Source organism: Malaya genurostris, chromosome 3 (assembly GCF_030247185.1).
Source record: "Malaya genurostris strain Urasoe2022 chromosome 3, Malgen_1.1, whole genome shotgun sequence".
Lineage (NCBI taxonomy): Eukaryota > Metazoa > Arthropoda > Insecta > Diptera > Culicidae > Malaya > Malaya genurostris.
Genome location: NC_080572.1, coordinates 20,780,550 through 20,795,438, shown reverse-complemented (window position 1 = coordinate 20,795,438; position 14,889 = coordinate 20,780,550). Strand labels below are relative to the sequence as shown.

At 34.6% G+C, this 14,889-nt stretch overlaps 1 protein-coding gene across 7 annotated transcripts in view; it reads right to left on the bottom strand.

Annotated features, from left to right (window-relative positions):
- LOC131436365 (long-chain-fatty-acid--CoA ligase 1) overlaps positions 1-14,889 on the bottom strand; it is an 82,444-nt gene that overhangs the window by 48,848 nt on the left and 18,707 nt on the right. For 5 of the 7 annotated variants that reach the window (XM_058605048.1, XM_058605049.1, XM_058605052.1 and 2 more), the window contains exon 2: positions 14,211-14,690. The exons of 1 other annotated variant lie outside the window; for it this stretch is intronic. In XM_058605048.1, the coding sequence (XP_058461031.1) occupies positions 14,211-14,286 (76 nt within the window). In that variant the 5' untranslated portion in view covers positions 14,287-14,690. Of the gene's footprint in view, positions 1-6,894; positions 7,100-14,210; positions 14,691-14,889 lie in introns of those variants that run through there. One more of the 7 variants, XM_058605054.1, reaches the window with a different exon arrangement.

Here is a 14,889-nt window from a genome sequence, read left to right as displayed (position 1 = left end):
CGCATGACTCCCTCCACACTTTATACACCGGGATTTATTGCAACAATGGGATGCTGTATGTCCCAATTGTTTGCAATTGGTGCAGTTCATGACCCGCGGCACAAAAAGACGAACAGGTAAACGGACTCGGTCCAGGAGGACGTAATTAGGCAAAGCCGAGCCAGCGAAAGTCACCCGATACGAGTCTGATGGGATATAGGACTTAGTCCCATCCTCAGCGGTCGATACTGAACGCAATTGCTTGCAGTCCAGTATCTTAACGTTCTTGAGTAGGGGGTTTTTAAAACCGCCTGCCCCATGCTTAAGAACGTCCTCGCAAGTCAGACTCGGATCGGTGATCACGCCGTCTATCTCGACTTCGCGAGCTGGTACGTATACGCGATACTCCCGCGTGAAATGCTCACTTTGAACGATCTCATTAGCCTGTTTTGCACTGGCTAACAAGACCCTAAGCTTGTCCGGGCGTACTTTCTCAATTTTTTGTACAGTATTGTATCGCGAGGACAGGTCTTCAGAAAGTCTTAGAAGGTTCAATTTTTTACCGTTGGCTTTGGTCCGGATGTAAACCGCATATGGTCCGGCCGGGAGTGCAAGCCCATCGGGATAGCTTCTAATGCGAGATTTATTGCCATCAGAAGCATCCATTTGATCATCTAGGGGAAGGTCAGGCAATTCTGTGCCTTTTGTCATGGCACGGAAATGTGTCCGTGCGGGTAAATATTAGGGGGCAATAAAAATCTAATGGTACTGAACAACAGGGAAAAAGAAAAAAAATACTTAGCTTTAGCTTTCGAAAAGTGATCGGCCGACAAGGCCCGGTCCTAGGCAACCGGTGAATATTCCAGTTCAATAAAGTGCAAAAAACCTCTTTGAGGAAAAAGCACTTTGTTTTTAGTCTCTCACTACACTGTCCAATGAAACGTTTCTCTTTTTATCACTATAAATATTTATCACTGTTTCTAATGTATATATGTAAACGATATACGCGCAGCGCCCAGCTGGCGCTGGCTAACGGTACCACACGCAGTGCTGCTTTACACAAGCTCACAGTCGGCCTTGAGAACGGATTAATTAGAACTATCACTCGATCGCACTGATGCAGACAATAGAATACGGAATGACCTTGATAACGGAATAAAACAATTCACCACGCGATTGGCGAAAGCAGAATTTACGTCCGATCGATCCGATAGTCACGGCACGAATGAAAAAAAAAAAAAATAATGATTGTTTTTCATCTAACACAAGTTTCTTTAAAATGAGTACAGTGCATTGGATATCGCTCACTGTACATAGAGAAGAAATATGTTTATATAACATTCAAGAACGTAGAAGCATTGGCTTTTGTAACACAAAAGTACGTACCAAAAGCTTTTCAAATCATAAAATCTAATAAAAATTATGTTCTAGACGATCATAAAAAACCAAACATATCGATCATAAAAAAGCTCAGAGCTTTTTTCATGTTAATAGGTTATGCAATCACTATGAAACCCAACTTTTTAACCGAGGGTCGGAGAGCCAAATAGTATAACCATTCGATTCAGCTCGACGATCTGAGCCAATGTTTCTGTGTGTATGTATATGTGTGTACTTATTTATCTCGGAGATGGCTTAACCGATTTTCACAAACTCAGATTCAAATGAATATTACCATAGTCCCTTAGCTTGCTATTAAATTTCATCCCGATTCGACTTTCGGTTCCGGAGATAGTGAATGATATGTACCAAACAACGTACGAAGCAAAAGGGTAGATTTAATTTATTTCATTTTTACCTTTTTTATATATATAAAAAATAGGTATAGAATTCGCTAAAACTTTCGAAAATTTTTCCGAGGCCCGGAGGGCCGAATGACATATACCAATCGATTCAGCTCGACGAACTGAGCAAATGTCTGTGTGTGTATGTGTGTGTCTGTATGTGTGTTGTCAACTAAGAGGTCGAGATCTCAGAGATGGCTGGGCCGATTTTGATAAAACTAGTCTCAAATGAAAGGTCTCCCCGTCACCCAAAACGCTATTGAATGGTTTTGAGATCGGATGTTTACTTTTTGAGTTATACGAAGTTTTATGTCAAAATTTTCAGTTTTTTGACAGTATCTGTCACAATTGACCTTGAAAACAGAATATGTTTTCAGATTTAGATTTCGCACGATAATACCTATCCAACAAGCCATAGATTGTTGAGATCCGTCCATTTTTAACGGATATATCGAAATTTTTGTGTAAACGACTTTTCCCCCTATTCCAGCAGTAGGAGTTTTGAGCGCTGTATGACAAAGCAATGCTTGGGAGCAACGGAAAACACGATTTTTTATTCTGTTACATACAATTGTTTCTAAGTACCAAAAAGGCTGTGTACAGCATCCTTTTCCATGACATTTAGCCTCGGACCGATTTTAGCACGGCTCGTTTTTGGCAACATAATCGTTCGAATATGACATATATAAATCAGATGATGGCCGATTTTTTTTAATTATATTGTTTTAAACTACTTACAGCAATTAATGCTGGAAGAACATAACATCCATATACCATTCGAATCAGTTCGTCGAGATCAGCAAATGCGTGTGTGACAAATTGTGTAACTCATTCTACTCGTAGATGGCTGAACCGATCTGAGATTCAAATGAATTCTAAGAATCATCTAAGAATCAAATGAAAAGTTTCAAGATTTTATAAAACATTTTGCTCTTCAGCCAGATCCAACATCCGGTTTCGGGGATACAGGGTGATTGGTATAAAAATGTCTATTCCACATAAATTAATTAGGTTTATCGGGTTAGCAGATTTGGATAGCCGATAAAAAAAATTAACTTTTTGTCGATTCAGAAGGCACCTAAAAATTTAATTCGTGCTATGATTTCTCAAAGATGTCTTCACTGATTTTCAAATATTTTGAAACAAATGTAAACTATACAGCTATTCAGGTGAATTTATCTGACTTCAGCCATACCGATTTTAGAATTCCGGTTCCAGTATAAAATCGTTTCTCAAAGCTCAATCGTTTTCTCAAAAAAAGCCTAATCAAATATCAGAAACAAAAATTCAAATTAAAATAAACTCATATACAAAATTAATTAAATTTATACATACATACAAAAATTTATTAATTTTATCCAATTATGACTTCCGGTTCTCGAATTACATGATGATGAATTTTTAAAATTCAAACCGATATAGAAGATGGGATTGAGCTTCAAAGTTGGACTCAAAACTGTTGTAATTTATTCGTCATATGGCCATACGAATCGGTTTGGGTTATGCTGGTTCCTGAATACCGGCTCTGGAAGTACCTTAAATTACCGTAAACTCTAAAGTGGAACTTACATATCATGGCATCTTTAATCGATTATCACACTTCTAGATTTAAATTCGATCTGATTTGCAGTTTCGACATTACTGAGTAATGAGTGATTAAAATCTCAAACTGTCGCTTAAAACGACGGTCATTAAAATAATGTCATGAAAACTTAAACACCGAAGAATATTCATGCAAAAAACACATGCGGATTGGTAAAAAAAGATATCATCTCACTGCTAGGTGGATTAAACACGTTTTTTCTCTTATAACTGAAATTGTTTCTATACATAAGTTTTCATTTTGATATTATTAATTTACAAAAAAAAAAGATAATGTAACGGATGATCTCACGGAAGATCATCCGATTCCGGGTACTAGTAGAATCTTACATTGAACATAATCCAGAGTGTACCACTGGGCCATGGATAGTCTATTTTCGACGCAAAGAATAGGTATTAAATTAGATGGAGTAAGTCTGACAGCCGATGGTATACTTAAAAATGGAGTTGGTCGTTTAAAAAACTCCATGCTTGAGGGAGTTAAGATACTCGAATGCAAGCAATTGTACTAAGCATCTAAAGAAATTGTGGAATGGATTTTCGCAGCATTCAATATTTCTGAACCTTTAAAGACAATTATAATGGCATTCCTCCTTATAGCTAGAATTTTTTTGAAGCAGTTATCAGCTCTATGGTCAATTCTCTCAGGTTTTGTATCATTTGATGGATAATTTATCATCCGCCGCAAACGATTCAATCACTGGAGCAAGTATGTATTTATTCAATGTAATTTATAATAGCAAACCGATTGATAAAATCAGTGTTTAGATTTACTAATAAATACCAACATACTAATGTGATATTCGAAATGTATGAGGTTTATAGTACTATGTATTGTGGATCCCACGACGAAGAAAAACTTATGTATACTGCCTATGAAATAAACGTATTTATTTAATAATAATAATAATAATTCTACTACTTGTTTTATTCTGCTGATTCATGCTATTTGGCTTTTAATTGCTTTAATCGAAATAGAGCTTAGCATGATAGGTCTAGATTTAACTAGGTTAAAAACTGTGACAATTTGTTGGTTATATTTGTTGCTGAAAAACGAACTAATTTCGGCTATTTCGGTCATACGAATCCTGTTTCGGAAGAATTGGAAATAGTGATTAAAAACTGCAAAAAGGATATCACTCACTTTTTTTCAAGATGGCCACATCAATTTGTTATGAATACTACTTCTGATTCTGAAACTACAGGGTAAACAGGATTTGTAGATTTTGTTAGATTAAGTCCGACCAAACTTCCCTGTTTCTTTTCTATGAACAGTTGTTTTTGCGAATTCCACAAAAATATTTGTGATGTTATGAGTAATATGAGAAAGGCATCATTACACCACTAGGTGGATTAAAACAGGTTTTTGGAATACTATTGTGTATGCAGTGAACTAGTAGTATTTAAGTAGCAGTCCAATTGCTTTCATACCCTTGATGAATCTATGCTGAAGACTTCACTATTGACGTCTGGCCGGAAGTTTGCATATTTCGGAAATTAATCATTTCGTGCACCGAGTTTTTATTAAGAAGTTCATATTGCCACATAGCATGACACAACTATAAAGCATTCTCAGCAATCAGCTTCTCAGAGCAATGAATACATGAAAATATTATTAGAAAATTTACTAACAATATATGTGACAATGTAGGGGCATTGAACTAACAATCCCACAGATCGACTTTTCAACGTGGCAGACGTCGGTATTGGTCAGCATACAGTGATCGACCAATTTATCACAAATTGCTACAACGCGATTTTTCAAGCTTCATCAACAACAAATTACTTCAATTGATCTTGATAAATAAACAGTAGCAAACACGGGTGGTGTATAATATTGATACTTTTGAGTTTTGAAAAATAACAATTATTATTAACCAAAGAATTCATGAAATTAGATTGCTTCTGAATATGTTTTCGTTGAATTAGGTTTTCTATTAATCTCATAGTTCTCATAGAGTCTACAGTCTCCTGATACATGAAATGTGCCGATATATCATCAAATGATAGAAACCCGAACAACCTTTTTAGCTGCTTGGCTTTTGACGAAGTTGATAAAAATCGCTTCTATTCCAGTTCTCAAATCATTCGTAACCATTGCATATTCATTGATCTTCATCGACATCTAATCAGTAGTCACGTTTCTGATGCGAAGGTTGATCAATTGTCATACAAATTCATCACAGTTCTCCACTAGAATATAGAATGGAATAGAACGTAGACTGTTCTATTCACAAACTGACACTGTTCAGCATATAAAAATACATGGAAGCTAAAAATACTTCTAATACTAGAACTGATCTACGGCACACATGACAGTAACTTAACAACCCGGCCAGACACCGATTCGAGAGTTTCGACGCACTAAATCTTCCTACATAACATCCTTGTACGCGGAATACTGTTGGTTTGGCACGCACTGCTTTAAGATAATGTATACTCATTCGACGAAACTCTCGCTAATTTGCAATTTTCAATCACGCATATACGTATAAAGTAACATAGCACATGTAAAGGGTGATTTTTTAAGAGCTTGAGAACTTTTTTAAACAATAAAACGCAAAAAATTTGCAAAATCTCATCGGTTCTTTATTTTAAACGTTAGATTGGTACATGACATTTACTTTTTGAAGATAATTTCATTTAAATGTTGACCGCGGCTGCGTCTTAGGTGGTCCATTCGGAAAATCCGCTTTTTTATCGACAAATTTTGTTCAGCGATGAGGCTCATTTCTGGTTGAATGGCTACGTAAATAAGCAAAATTGCCGCATTTGGAGTGAAGAGCAACCAGAAGCCGTTCAAGAACTGCCCATGCATCCCGAAAAATGCACTGTTTGGTGTGGTTTGTACGCTGGTGGAATCATTGGACCGTATTTTTTCAAAGATGCTGTTGGACGCAACGTTACAGTGAATGGCGATCGCTATCGTTCGATGCTAACAAACTTTTTGTTGCCAAAAATGGAAGAACTGAACTTGGTAGACATGTGGTTTCAACAAGATGGCGCTACATGCCACACAGCTCGCGATTCTATGGCCATTTTGAGGGAAAACTTCGGAGAACAATTCATCTCAAGAAATGGACCGGTAAGTTGGCCACCAAGATCATGCGATTTGACGCCTTTAGACTATTTTTTGTGGGGCTACGTCAAGTCTAAAGTCTACAGAAATAAGCCAGTAACTATTCCAGCTTTGGAAGACAACATTTCCGAAGAAATTCGGGCTATTCCGGCCGAAATGCTCGAAAAAGTTGCCCAAAATTGGACTTTCCGAATGGACCACCTAAGACGCAGCCGCGGTCAACATTTAAATGAAATTATCTTCAAAAAGTAAATGTCATGTACCAATCTAACGTTTAAAATAAAGAACCGATGAGATTTTGCAAATTTTATGCGTTTTATTGTTTAAAAAAGTTCTCAAGCTCTTAAAAAATCACCCTTTACAACACAATTGCATAGACAATAAAACTTGAACCATAGCTTTTTTAACGCAATGCACTAGCCTTGGCGAAACCGATGATAAGAAAATTACCCATTCTTTTAGGAGAAGTGTTAATCTCTGTACGATTTGAACGGTGACACTCTCACTTTTTCGAGTCCTTTTTTCTGTGAGCTCCGTACCGGTTAACGTTTCTCACTGCGCAACAATGTAAAATTTCGGTCAATCACTTCGGTTTGGCGTATGTTTGAAACAATATTTATAAATACGCATTTCTAGACACAACCTAATCAAACCTCGTAGTAAACAGTACTGCCGGTTGAGACACATTCGTCGACTACCGGTGGTCGTATATCGGGTGCGTTTAATGACGTGTTGTTCAGTACTCGGGAGCAATACTCGTTCCACTGTGGACTCTGGGATGAAAGTGCAAACTGTGGTCATAATTAGTTCAATTTATAGCACAAAATGTTTGCAATCATAACTCAGAGTTCGAAAAATAAAACATTAATTAATGTTATCTGTACCATATCATTTAAAACGTTACTGAACTGAGTAAATGTGGCACTGTATCATTTAAAGATAAGCGTCCATCTCTACCCATCGCTGCAGCTGGTAAGTGTACAATAATTATTCTTTATGACTGGTTTTATCTAGTTTGTGAAGATAAACACCACAACCTTCACGAAGTTAAATAAGCTTATTCGTTTTGAGCGTATCCGTACCATCATGTCCATGCATTTAGTAATAAGAGTTAAAGACTACTAAAAATCATCAATGGAAAGGCTTGTGATATTTTTGATGTTGATTAAATAAAAAAGGGAATTAATTTGGTCATGAAAGAGCAAAATAGGTAAAGTCTGTATGATAAACTAAATCCGTTATCGTATCTTGAAAAAAAATTTCACGCACATGAAGCGATTACGTCAAGGATTGGTGTGACCATCGTTCAGCTAATGTTTATCGGACGCATGTTAACTACTAAGAGCAAATTCAGCAGCTAGAAGTTGTATATGGAAGATCTATAATAAAGCAGAAACTGAAACAAACGTATCCCCAGCAAGCCGTTCTAGTTTTATTTATTCGACCAGTTCTTCTGTCAAATTTAAAACTGGTCTACGATGCCGTTCTATTTTTTGTATATTTGAAACACGAGTAAAACACTGCTGGGGCTGCCAGTTTTTCTTGTTATAAAATTCATATTTAAATTTTGTAACTGGCATAAATTATACATCTAGAACTAGAGCACTACTGAATATGCCCTAAGGAACTGGGATAACGTAATGGAAAATGCTACACCCTATTTGAGATGTTCAATATTTTTCGAAATTTTAATGTTTCCTGTAGGTCAGCAAAATATAAGTAAACTGATAACCTTAGTAGATTTGACAGTATACATAGTTGGTTTTATAGGCTTATAGTTTTCTTCTCGTTTGCAAAAAACGGAACGAAGCAATCACATCCATCAATACTTTAGCCTTGCTCTGAGAACCACTGAAGAAGATTGACGGTCACTCGATCAGAAAAGCATTCAATTACCACTAAAATGTTAATTGTTTTCGAATTCACTCGTCATACGATACAGTAATTGTAATACATTTGACCAAAGACTATAACATACGTTGTAGATTCTCCAAAATAAAATGTCAATAAATGCGTAGTTGAAATTTCTGGTATTTGAGAGAATACTCGAGGAACTCAATTATTTATTAAACATTTCAACGCTAAGCGAAGAAAAAAAACTTTTTTTAATCCACCTAGTGGTGTAATCATGCCTTTCTTTTATTACTTACATTTTAAATAATTTTAATTCCCTTGAAGATTCTGTTAAGAAGTTTGAATAAAATTAGAAACTTTCTTTGGGTATATACTAACATAACCTTTTCAATTTGTAAACAGTTATGTCAAATTAATAAGGATTTTTCTTTACTTTACATCGTCACACTAAATGACGGTTTGAAATTAAAAACACACTTTACCCTATAGCTCGGGAACCGGAAGTCAGACCCAAATGGAATTCAACAGCAAGCTATGAGACTATAGCACCTTTCATTTGAGTCTAAGTTTGTGAAAATCGATCAAATCATCACTGAGAAAATTGAGTATGTTGCTATACAGCATTCTGAACGTAAAAACTTTAGAAGGATACAATCTTCATTTGAAATTATCTAACAAATACTCCCTTGGTTTCTCAACTTTCCTGAGTAAAGTAAAATTCGCAAAAGAGTGCTAATCCGAAAGGAAACAGATATACAGATTTTTAATGACTTTTTGGTCAACCGTTTATCTCTGAACTTAACTAACAAAGAAAGCTACTCAAACATGGGTCGAATCATGCCATTCCTTCGAAATTGAACCTCGTTCAAGTTATCATAGGTCTAGAAACGGGTCTCAATAGCTGTATTCTCCCCTTTTTCATAAATTAATGACGCCAGAACGATTGTACACGGAACGACCGAAATTAGCTCTGCGCCTAATTCGTATTACTGTTTTTGAATTAGTTGATTTTAACAACAAAATTTCCAAAATAACTATAAAATTAGTTAAAATTGAGAATTTATTTGCTGAAAAAAACTCTTATTTTTAGAGAATGTGTTTAGTTGGCAAATATTCTGGACACAAACCAGCAATATCTCAATCCAACACGAAATTCTCATTGACAACTAATTTTGTTTTTAAAATCAGAAAATTTGTTTCTATTTATCTATCACCAGTTTATTAGCCACAAAATTCATGAGAAGTGTCAAAACAAAACAATCCAATAAAAAGCTAAAAGGGACAGTCTTGTTGAAACTGCTTGCAAATTGTTTAGATGTTTTACGCATGTGTTACGATATATCCATATATAAATTTCTAAACCGGTATGTAAAAATGACGTAAACTGTTAGTGGAAAGTGTATTTATTCAGAATTTGTGCGCATTTAAAGCGATTGTGCGTAATAATGTTTATACGCGGAACAGTGAATTGAGTTTCGAATGTTGCACTCTAATTGTATATGTCAAATGATGTTTTTTGTATATTCCAACCTTCCGGGCCACGCCGTTCGATGTACTACTTGTATTCGGTTTTTATTTTCCGAGTGCTCAAAGTTTTCAGTGAGAGAGTCGATTTCGCGAAGTCGAATGAAGGAAACAGCGATTTAGAAGAAAAATGTTCAAAAAGAAGTTTATGTTTCGCTTATGTCTTTTTCTCCAATACAACATCGTATTTATACCTGCCAATATAGAAAAGACAACCGCGACTGAAATTTTTTTCGGTAGTAGTGTGCCATCTAGTGGCTAGTAGTCATTACGGTGCGTTATTTCGGCGACAGAGCGCCATGTAGCTGCAAATTGCAGAAACCAATTCAACCATTTATGTTGGTTGAAAACAACGTTTTATCTCTCTAATTCAACTAAAAAATTAGTTGAATGGATATGAAGTGTGCCTTAGCTAAGAAATGACAATTGGTGAATTCAACTAAAAAAATAGCCATTTCAATAAATATTTTATTATTATCAAGGAAATTAGAATTAAAAAATCTAAATTAGCAAAAGTAAGATTTTTTTAGTTGTCTCAAAAAATAACTAACTAAAATCAGAAAATCAACTAATTTTTTCGCCAAAATGCTGATATCGGTCTTTCCGTGTATGTGTAAGTATGTAACAAATATGGGCACTAGATTTTCTCTAAAATTGCTCGACCGTTTTCACAAACTTTAGATTAAAAGGTTTCATATAAGTATAAAAAATTCATTTTCAAGAGCGTATTTTTGTACATGAAACGGAAAAATCCAGCCAAATACATTCAAATATCCGTAATATTATTCAATTAACCAGGTATGGTTATTTATGACCAAAAACGATGATTTTGGTTACATCGGATCATCGTTCCTGGTTCCGGAAGTACTCAGAAAGTGCTCGTGTGCTTCTAACCGTAATTTACAATTTCTCAGAGACGGTTAGACCGATCTTTGCAAACTCAAATTTAATTGAAAAGTATTATGTTTTTTTAAATACAGAGTTGAGTGTTTCTGAAATTGCGGTCTGTCATATAGAACTAAAATAAAAACCCTTCCTAATTCATTTGGTAGTGTGATAAGGCCTTTCTCTTACCATTTAAATAGTCTTATAATTACATTTATGAGATACCCCCAGGAGTCATTTCGTAATAGATAATAAAGGTGGTAACTTCATTCATATTGATATTCATATTATTCATAATTAAACAGTATAAAAATACATCACTTACAGAAATCGGCTGTTTTTTCTCAAAGTTATTCAATGTTTACATACCGACATAAAAGATGCAGCACCCTATATTTATATAAATACGATTTATTTATTTATACATAAGTGTGATTTTTTCTAGTTTAGTGCAAACTGCTGGTTTTAATCTCCAATTTGCAAAGATACAACCTATTCATAGTTCTTTAGATAACATTTGGAGTCATTAGAAGGACTGATTTTGCATAATGTTACCCGTCGTTGTCCACTTTGCGTGGTATTTTGCTCCAATGAAAACGACCAGCAGCTGGATGACGCAATCGATCTTCTCAGGAGGGAAACTGGCTCTGCGAACGTCCCCCAATTGACTGAACACTGAACTGAATTCTTGATAGTGGAACTGGAGCTGAGCGCTGGACATCCGGAATGATAGATTGGCATCCGAAGGTCTCTCCACCTCAACTGAGGCACTTATGAAAATCTTTGTCGCGATGCATCAGGAGTATGGTGTGTATCAAAAAACTGCAATGGAAGACCTGGAAGCGTTTCGACGACATCTTTCAAATCAACGAGTTCAATATCTTCAGCGCATCAATGAAAGTACCGGAAAATTCAATCAACCACATTTTTTAACAAACTGACATCCTTTGATGGAAAAGTAGAGGAAGAAATTCAAATATTTCTTCGCTTTCCCAACAGAGTTTGATTGAAATTCTTGTTTATTGTCAGAATTTCAACAGCATGAAAAGCCCGGCCAAAATGAAAGAAATTCATCAAAATTTAGTAACCTACTCTTTCGACGTAATCCTAGGAACTGAAAGCAGCTGGGATGAAACTGTTAGAAGCGAAGAAGTATTTTTAAATAATTTTAACGTATTTCGGCACGACCGAAATTTATCTCTTTGTCAGAAAAAATCAGAAAAACTGGAATATGCAACCTGAAGTGAAGCTTCATATTTTTTGGCGACTTCAATCAACACAATGCGGACTTCATTTCTGGCATTGAAAATGTATCAATCTTACTTCCAGTCGTAGGAGAAAACGAAACATTGCACTATTTTTTTCGACAAAATTATTAATTTTGGCCTACATCAAGTAAATTCCATAAAAAATCAACAAAACGCATATTTAGACCATATTTTCACAAATTGCGAAGAATACTTTTGTGTGAATGCACCAAACCTACCTTTATGGAAAATGAATTGCAATTGAATATTTGAAATATATATATATATATATATATATATATATATATATATATATATATATATATATATATATATATATATATATATATATATATATATATATATATATATATATATATATATATATATATATATATATATATATATATATATATATATATATATATATATATATATATATATATATATATATATATATATATATATATATACACGGAAAGACCGAAATCAGCATTTTGGCGAAAAAATTAGTTGATTTTCTGATTTTAGTTAGTTATTTTTTGAGACAACTAAAAAAATCTTACTTTTGCTAATTTAGATTTTTTAATTCTGATTCCCTTGATAATAATAAATTATTTGTTGAAATGGCTATTTTTTTAGTTGAATTCACCAATTGTCATTTCTTAGCTAATGCACACTTCATATCCATTCAACTAATTTTTTAGTTGAATTAGAGAAATAAAACGTTGTTTTCAACCAGCATAAATGGTTGAATTGGTTTCTGCCATTTGCAGCTATATGGCGCTCTGTCACCGAAATAACGCTAACACCGTAATGACTACTAGCCACTAGATGGCACAGTACTACCGAAAAAAATTTCAGTCGCCGTTGTCTTTTCTATATTGGCAGGTATAAATACGATGTTGTATTGGAGAAAAAGACATAAGCGAAACATAAACTTCTTTTTGAACATTTTTCTTCTAAATCGCTGTTTTCTTCATTCGACTTCGCCAAATCGACTCTCTCACTGAAAACTTTGAGCACTCGGAAAATAAAAACCGAATACAAGTAGTACATCGGACGGCGTGACCCGGAAGGTTGGACGATACAAAAAACATCATCTGATATATAGAATTAGAGTTGAACATTCGAAACTCACTTCACTGTTCCACGTAAAATATTATTACGCACAATCGCTTCAAATGCGCACAAATTTCTTTGTGCTGTCCTTCAGTAATGATGGTTATAGATAAATAGAAACACATTTTCTGATTTTAATAACAAAATTAGTTGTCAATGAGAATTTCGTGTTGGATTGAAATATTACTGGTTTGTGCCCAGGATATTCGCCAACTAAACACATTCTCTAAAAATAAGAGTTTTTTTCAGCAAAGTGAATTCTTAATTTTAACTAATTTCATAGTTATTTTGGAAATTTTGTTGTTAAAATCAACTAATTCAAAAACAATAATACGAATTAGGCGCAGAGCTAATTTCGGTCGTTCCGTGTATATATATATATATATATATATATATATATATATATATATATATATATATATATATATATATATATATATATATATATATATATATATATATATATATATATATATATATATATATATATATATATATATATATATATATATATATATCACTAATTGTATGGAGATTTGAATCTTAGTATTTGAAGGTTCTTCCAACTTCGGCTAATCTTGAAATCAGGTTATTATGTTTGAGATTCTAAAAATACCGCTATATCGAAACTGTAAGATGATCAAAAATATAAGACAAATAATACTAGAATTGAACTACCAAGTGATTCTGATCATCAACGAACGGAATTACCTCGAAATTATGAGAAATTTTTTATGTTTGTAAACAAATTATTCATTTTTACCTGCTATCATGTTGCTAGGGTTTGGTTTTGCTGGCGATAGCGGATCAGATTAGTTCAGTTGAATCAGATTATCGAATGCTGAAATATTATCAGCATTTTTTACAAGCCACAAAATCGACCCCTTGAAATCTTATCATTTTAAACCGCTTATAAAAACCGTTGAAGAAAAATCAATGGTGCTTTTTATTCAAAAATTTGGTTCCAATAAAAATCTACAGGTTCTTAATGAGAATTAACTCAAATGAAAGGAATTCAGAAAGATATAACTCAACAAAACTCCAACTCTACGAAGGTGTGAACAGGTACAAAGACTTGAAGCCAATGAAACACTTCAAACTAAGAATCAGTTGTGATGGGAACGAAATACTTACTCAATCCGGTTGAATTCAACATGATGTAGTAGTGCACTGACTTTATCCACCGTAGAAAACCTGCTACGATGATCATCCACTGCGTAAATCGAATAACAATTGCAAAAACGACTTGCGTTCCGTTTCTGCTGCTCCTATGCAAAGGTTGACTGGCTCTGCGACCGCACTGTGACAACTTTTTCCCGTTTCTGTAGTCGCCACGAACTTCTCGGCTGCAGTGACTTACCAATCGGAATCGCGCCAAAAGAAAACAATCAACCTTTGCTTTATCACAATTGTCGCACTTTACGATTGCCTGTTTCTCACTGTAGCTAGCACGGGCGCTCAATTTCTAAGCGGCGAATGTTCCTGTTCCTTTTTTTACTGCTTCGACAGAGATAACGGTAATGCACTTTGGCAGTTCATTGTTTCACTTTAGATGCGCTGCACATGGTTAATAATGGTATTGGTCTCCGGGTCGGTGAACTTTGGATTCACGAACTGTTGATAATTGAAAACAAGCAAAATTAATCTACACATGCGCACACTCATCCTCAACGTTAAAAAAGATTCGCTTTGCCCAATGAAATGCATCTGTCAGGATTAAGTTCTTGCGAGATCAAATACTTTGAAAAATTTACAATAATAATAGGGTGAAGGCTCCAGTAGTCATCTCATACACGAAATCCATCGATAGGTT